We start from the raw sequence: 8052 nt of genomic DNA, 5'->3' as shown, positions 1-8052 counted from the left end.
AACTAGGTAAATTATATATATATTTAATTTTTTTAAAAGACAATAAAAATGTTTTCATTAGTTTTAGTTAATGATGATGACCCTGATATAGTTGCTGTCGTGTTTGTGTAAGTGTGGACGTCTAATGTGTCGATGTGCCCTAAAACTTTCCACAGCTCAAGACCATTTCAAAACCACATGTTAAAAATATATTCATAAAGAAACCCAGACAAAGTCAAAACAAACACATTAAAACACTCCATTCTGTCCTGAAATAGACAAACAGCTCTGCATCATAAATCTGCACAATGATGAAGATTATTGTGTGCTGTTGTTTGCTCAGAATACATAATGTTTTATCTGTCTATTTATCTGTCTATCTACTGTTTTATTTCTATTGACAGAATGGAACACATAATCATGATTTCTTTAAATTTTAAATCATATCAGGCATGTTTGGAAAAATGTGTGTGTGTGTGTGTGTGTGTGTGTGTGTGTCCAGAAATTGTAGTATAAATATAAGAAATATTCATTTAAAGTGATAGTTCACCTAAAAATAAAAGCTCTGTCATCATTTGCTCACCCTCATGTCCGTTCCAAACCTGTATGACTTACTTTCAAAGGCAAAAAAGCACCAACAAACAGCAAATTACAGATTTTATGTGTTTAATATTCCTTTGAAAAGTTTTGGTTGTGTCTGAACTCTCCCTTGTTTCCTCACCGAAGTGACTTTCTGAACTGAACATACAGAAGGTATTCATGCTAGAACAAATGGAGAAACTACTGTTTTTCATACAAATACATATGCATATTTTTTTTTACCGTGGAACTGAGGTGCTAAATCACCTAAATGTATGCTACCACGGAAGACCAGAGGTTCATTTAAAAAAAAAAAAAAAAAACTCAAAACAATCAGAATAACTACATTTCACCATAGCCCTTTTAAAGATAACATTTCAAAACCTGAATAATAAAGTGTGCAATGTTTTTGATGTAATCAATCAGCAGGAGAAGTATGGCAATGCATATATAATTTGACTCTTTAAATGTTTTAACACATTTGGTATGTGTAAAGTTTTTCGAGTCTGAGTAGTGAAAGTGACCCATCAGTCTGATGCAATGGGATGTTTGCGTATCTACAAAACCTCTCAAAATTTCCATCGGACATAATTTAATAGTCATTTGAAATCAAACATTTACACAACATGTTGACTGTGGTCATTCTCTGTGTTTCTTAGCAATCCAAGCACTTCAGCAGCTTGAAAATATGACTCGAAACTGTAAATTGTTTCCATCTGCTCAAGTTGCCGAACATGTCCAGTATTTCCTGGACTCTCTCTTTACTTATTGCTTTTGATGAAAGTACGTCACGGATATCTCAGAAGGTCATGGATATCGGTTCAATATATTGCAATGATATCAAACAAAACATAGAATGAATCTTTACACAAAGAAAAAAAAAGGTCTTTGCAATCTTTCAATCAAAATGCAACAACTCGCTTTTCTTTTTTTTCACAGACATCATGATGACTGTATGATGGAAAAACCATGTTTCAACTCAAGATGAAATAATGGCTGGACCTTTTTGCTTTTGAATACGTGTTTCTGATCTCATTCATGCTCCATCTTTAAAAATGATCTTCCATCTGACTCCATTCTAGTAAGTAACAGACTTTTTCATGAATCAACCGATTTCCAATAAATAATCAAGGCTGGACCTGCATTTTTTTCTCACTGAACATCCTGTTTCGACTCCTAAATACATCAGACTATGTGAGGAAAAATAGTTTTTTGAACTGCATTTCAATTTGACTAAGTGTCTTTCTCAAGGGAGCAATGATGAATCTACAGCTCAGAACTGAATCCAATGAAACACATCATTTCAACCACAATTTTCTTATTTTCAGGAAAAATCTGACACAAGCACCCTTCAGAAATCTACAGTATATACAGTAATATGCATCCAAAACATGCTATTTTTGCATGTGTGGCACATTTGCATGATATAAACTACTGGTCAGAAATGTGGAACAATTCGGATTTTATTATTTTTTTATAACGTTTCTTCTGCTCACCAAAAAAAAAAAAACTGTAAAATTTTGAAATATTATTACTATTCATAAAATAACTTTTCTATATGAATATAAGTTAAAATATAATGTATTTCTGTGATGCTCCGCTGTATTTTCAGCATCATTCCTCCAGTCTTCAGTGTCACATGATCTTCAGAAATCAGAATAATATGATGTTTTGCTGCTCAAGAAACATTTCTGATTATTATCAATGTTGAAATTGATAATCCATTTTTGTGGAAATTAATATACATTCATTCATCAAGGATAAATTGAAGTAACTGAAAGAGAAGTGACAGTAAAGTCACTTTTAATGTTACAAAAGATTTAGATTTCTGTTATATTTTGTACTATATTGATACTACTGTTTTCAATGTTTATCCCTGCATAATGTTTTCTTTTAAAGTGTATCCGTGTATCCAGTATTCCTTTCTGGACACAGCAAATTAAACGTAATTACTACAGAAAGCACAGTTGTGCATAATGACGATCCATTAGCATTAGTGTGATTTACATTAGTAGACAACGTCTGACAGCTGCATATCCTCAACAGAACAATAAAACCACTAACATACAGTAAGTGTTCAGTGAGTGCTAATTGATGCTCTTCTTTGGCCCTATGAGACACTTTGAGAAGTGATTTTAATCTTGAGGTCTGTAAACTAACAGTTCGGCCTCAATAATGGCTTTCCGGTGTGATTCTTAAATGGAAACAACACTGGAATTGATTCTAATAAACGTTGAATCTTATTCGGACATCCTCACAAACTCTTATTATCTGCGATGTGCCTTCATCTCGAAGACCTCGGTGACCAAACATATCATCATTTAGTGTTTACTAGGGAAACATTGTTTTCGAATATTTGGGATCGTAAAAAAGGAATATTCAAATATTTGTTTACTTAACATTTAATGACAAAGACGTTATTTTTTTTATACTTCGTGTCCATATTTCTGAACAGGTATTTATTATTAGTCATTATACACAACAGTGTTCTAGAACAACATTATATTTTATCTCATAGTTTTCTTATAGTCGAAACCGAAAATAGTCAAAAATCTATCTATAAAAAAAAAAAGCATTCAAGCACAAATGGAACAAAATAAAGCAGTCAATTTACAGTTGATACATTTGTTTGAAGAATTATTAAGCATTGTTCCAGATGTTTTACAGAGGAATAGATTTAAAGACTTAAAAAAAAATGTTCTGAGAACGTTTTGCTAACGTTACTATTAGGTTATGAAAACATTCTTTCAGAATTTTTGCATTAAAAAAATTCCTTGTCAAATGTTAAGTGAACATTCCATTTTAGCATTTTGCAAACGTTATGCCAACATTACTTTTGAATGTTCTCTGAACATTAGAAATACATTAAGTGAATGTCCAACTAAAATGTTTACAGAAAAAACAAGTATGTTCCGTTAAAGACTTGTTTTGAGAGACATTACTAAAGCCAGATAACTGAATGAATTTTCTGTTAATGTTACTTGATGAAAATTATTCAAAGTTTCTGTTATTATCGAGAAAATGAAGAAACAACATTTTTACATGTTCTTCAGGAGGATGTGGGTGATTGCAAGGGTGTTGCTATTTTGTTTGATATATATATATATATATATATATATATATATATATATATATATATATATATATATATATATATATATATATATATATATTTATTTATTTATTTTTTTTTTTTATTTTTTTTTTTTTTTTTCAGAAATTGCTAGTAAATTTCACATTCAATTACAAATAAAGAGCAAATAAACAAATAAACACATATAAAACCTGGTATCATTTTATCGAACATAAAATTATGAAGTAGAAAGACTGTTGTATCGTAAAACTTACTCTTTTTTTTGGGGAAAGAATTGTGTAAATGGTTTTACTTTCTGCCAAGTAAACATTATCCGAAACAGAAAAAGCCTGATCATGTTTTTTTAAATAAAGTTTCATATTTATTATTTGGCATCGGGGAGGATTACATAGTCCCTGACCCGTAAAGAGATGCTTGCATCAGTTTTGAACAGCAAATGTAAAATGTAAAAGCCCAAACAATGCAGAACACAGTTTCTAGCAAAGATGCATCGCTCCAAAGTTCCTAGTTTTCTGTTTTCACCCCCACAGTGATGTCAGCAGCAGCTTGGATGTCGGTGGATTTATAAACACACTTTTACGAGGTCACGACTTTATTTCTCAGATTCAGAGCATTCAAACTGACAAATAAACTGCAAAGCAAGATTAAAAAACCTTATAAAGAAAGACTTGAGGGGTCACAGACACCCCTGGACTCTTATCTGTCTGTACTGTATATTGACCAATAAAGGGAAATCCGCTGTATTATTCATTTCAATGCCGATGGCGGTTTCTGTGTTTTCCAGTAAAAACAGAAGGGAAAAGCCGGAGGGTGGAGACCAGGTCTGACATCAGAGTAATGTGGATCTCCCACTCATTTAAGAGTCAGGCCGAGCCAAGAGCTCACTCGAGCACGGCACACAGGAAAACACACACATCTGGATCTGCTTTTCTGGAGGAGTGAGGTACGTTCAACTCCGTTTCAACGACAAAACCAAGTGTAGAGTTGATGTCTGCCAAACAATGTCGTTTTAACCTGAATTTACCGTGAAGATTAGATTCCATTGCACCGGATGGCATGCATGCTTCTGCTTTGATTTGAATTAGATTAAATGATAGAGAGCCAAAAAAACTATTACAGCATATTTGCTTAGAGGAATGTCCTGAAACAACATGTTCTGTTTCTAATGAAGCAGAAGAACAGAGGGAAAAAAGCTCAAGAGAAAGGCAAAAGCATTTTTAATTCTGTTTAAAACTGCATTATATATTTGGCAGATGTTTGATAACTTATTAACCAAAATGTGCATTATTTTCAGATAAATGTGTCAGATGTTAATATTGCATCATATTTTCTTTTGCTTTTTTCAAATGCATTTTCTGATATATTTGTATGATGCAAATCAATAATGACGTAATAAATAATGATGGTTTGCAATGTAAAGTATGTATTTGCTATGTTAGTAAGTGTGCATTGAATTGATCAAAAGTGACAGTAAAGACATAATATTACAAAAGATTTCTATTTGACACAAACACTGTTTTTTTGGACTTTCTATTCATCATAGAATATCAGAAATGTTTCTTGAGCAGCAAATCAACATATTAGAATGATTTCTGAAGGATTGAGTGACACTGAAGATTAATGAGCTTTGATCACAGCAATAAATGACAAATTTACAATACATTCACATAGAAAACAGCTATTTTAAACTGTAATATTATTAATAATAACAAACAAATGCAGCCTTGGCGAGCGAGCAGAAGAGATTTTTTAAAAACATTCAAAATCTTACCGACCCCAAACGTCTGGTACATTAGTTCGAGCATTAATTAGCAGTTTTTATAAAATAAATTAAAAATAATAATAAAAAAAGCAAAAATAAATAAATAATTTTTTTTAAAAAGATGATCAGTCTTTAAAAAAATAAATACAAAAAGACAAAATGTTATGCTTTAAAAAAAAAAAATATATATATATATATATATATATATATATATATATATATATATATATATATATATATTCATATATATATATATATATATATATATATATATATATATATATATATATATGCAACTGGCCCCTGGTTAACAGCGATTAGCATGTCTGACTAAAAATGTCCAGTCTTCTGATTAACTGATCAGTTAAGTTATAAAAAGACTTAATTTTGCAACTTTGTTCATTTCCTTCCTGCTGGTTTTTCCAACTCATCAGCAGCCTGACGGACAGTTTCCCTAATCGCACTGGAAATATTATGCAACTACACAATGCTTTCATACCCTAGATGCCACTTCCAGGATTCCAGGAGTTAGTCACCCACAAGCTGTTCCACATCACTACTTCCTTTTTTATGGAAAACATGTAATGCTGCTCTTTTCAATGCAATGAAAGCAAGGCATATGTGTTTAACTCGACATGAGGATGAGTAAAGGCTGACAGCTAGTGCAAGTGAACTATTCCTTTACCAAACTACACTATTGGGCGAGAATTTGGAATAGTTACAACTTTTACGTTTTTGAAAGAAGTCTCTTATTGCTCACTGAGGTTGCATTTATTTAATTAAAATATGGTAAAAATTGTTAAATATTATTGCAATTTAAAAAAAACTGTATTCCATGTGAGTAGAATTTAAAATGTAATTAATTCCAGTGATGTAGTGATGAATTTTCAGCATCAATCCTCAGTGTCCTTCAGAAATCATTCTGAAAATGTTTATTGCTTTGCTGCTCAAGAAACATTTCTGATTATTATCACAAATGTTGAAAACAGTTTTGTTGCCCAAAATTTTTGTGAAAACCATCAAACATTACCGTTCAAAATTTGAGCGTAAAAAAATATTTATAAAAAAGCGATGGCATTTATCATTAAAAAACATTATTTAGAATTTTCCATGAATCAAAGAATCCTTAAAACAACATGTATGAAATATGCAACTGTTTTCAACACTGATGATAATAATCACAAATGTTTCTCAAGCAGCAAATCATCATATTTTCATGATTTCTGAAGATCTTGTGACACTGGAGACTGGAGGAATAATGCAATAAATTACATTTAGATATTCACATAGAAAATGTTTTTTTTATTGTAGTAACAGTTCACTATATTACTGTTGGTTTAATGTGCTCTTGATCAAATAAATGCAGCCTTGCTGAGCAGAAGAGAGTTTATTTAATGTGATCAAATGTAAAATGACACTGTCTCTCCACAGATATCTATAGAAACATGGGGAGCAATGAAGTACCAACATCATCCCTCCTTCCCACAATCCCTACGAACGTCTCCAGCAACAACCTCACCAACGACTCCCATTGTGCGCATTGGGAAAAGTGGGACTGGCTGTACATCATGCAGCCAACTTACATGTTCATCATCTGCGTGCTGGGAATCCTGGGAAATGTCTTCGTCCTGCTGGTCTTCAGCCTTCATAAGAAAGCGTGTACGGTGGCGGAAATCTACTTGGGGAATCTAGCGGCCGCTGATCTCCTGTTGGTCTTGTGTTTGCCGTTCTGGGCTATCAACAGCATCGATGGGTTTAACTGGCGATTCGGCTTGGTCATGTGCAAACTAGTCAACACCGGCATCAGAATGAACATGTTTTGTAGTATTTACTTACTAGTGTTGGTAAGCGGCGACCGCTACATCGCACTCGTCCATGCTTTATCGCGTGGTAGAATGAGGCGACAGCGGTGCGCCAAGCTCAACTGCGTCGCTGTTTGGGTTTTTGGATTAATCCTAAGCATCCCCACGCTTCATTTCCGGGAAACTCAATTCATCCCGGAGCTGAACATCACGGCTTGTATTCTGAACTATCCGAACCTCAACATCGGCCTCGCTTGCGACATTCTTCTAATCTTGTTAAGCTTCATCGTCCCATTTTTGGTGATCTCCTACTGCACGCTGAAGATCATTCGAGCTCTGCGCGACCAGGTCGTCGACCGCTTCAATGCGGAAAACACTGAAAGGAAAGCCACCATCCTGGTTCTGGTGGTGCTGATGGTGTTTCTCTTGTGTTGGGTGCCGTTCCACATCGTGACTTTCATAGATATCATGATGCGCTCCGGCGTCTTCGGCGGATGCGACTTTGTAACCGCCGTGGACGTCTCCAATCAGATATTCACCTACTTGGCTTTGAGCAACAGCGTGTTGAACCCCATACTCTACGTGATCGTGGGCAAGAACTTCAGGAAGAAGGTCAAAGAGCTGATGAAGCAGCTTACGGAGAAAAAAAATGATTCGACAGGCAGTTCTACAAGATCACAGCTCTCGGCGACCTTAAAGACCGTCACCACATTTTAAGAACATTACCGTATTTTCCGGTGTATAAGTCACACTTTTTTTCATAGTTTGGCTGGTCCTGCGACTTATAGTCAGGTGCGACTTATTTATCAACATTTATTTGATATGAACCGAATGAA

The 8052-nt window shown here is 33.8% G+C and overlaps 1 protein-coding gene across 1 annotated transcript; it reads left to right on the top strand.

The window, feature by feature from the left end:
• The first annotated feature begins 4491 nt into the window (after positions 1-4491).
• Positions 4492-8052, top strand: LOC113117933 (B2 bradykinin receptor-like). The gene is made up of 2 exons (XM_026286834.1): positions 4492-4595; positions 6846-8052. The coding sequence occupies exon 2, from the start codon at positions 6860-6862 to the stop codon at positions 7931-7933; it is 1074 nt and encodes a 357-aa protein (XP_026142619.1). The 5' UTR covers positions 4492-4595; positions 6846-6859; the 3' UTR covers positions 7934-8052.

Source organism: Carassius auratus, chromosome 17 (assembly GCF_003368295.1).
Source record: "Carassius auratus strain Wakin chromosome 17, ASM336829v1, whole genome shotgun sequence".
NCBI classification, from domain to species: domain Eukaryota; kingdom Metazoa; phylum Chordata; class Actinopteri; order Cypriniformes; family Cyprinidae; genus Carassius; species Carassius auratus.
This window is presented reverse-complemented; position numbering and strand designations above follow the sequence as displayed.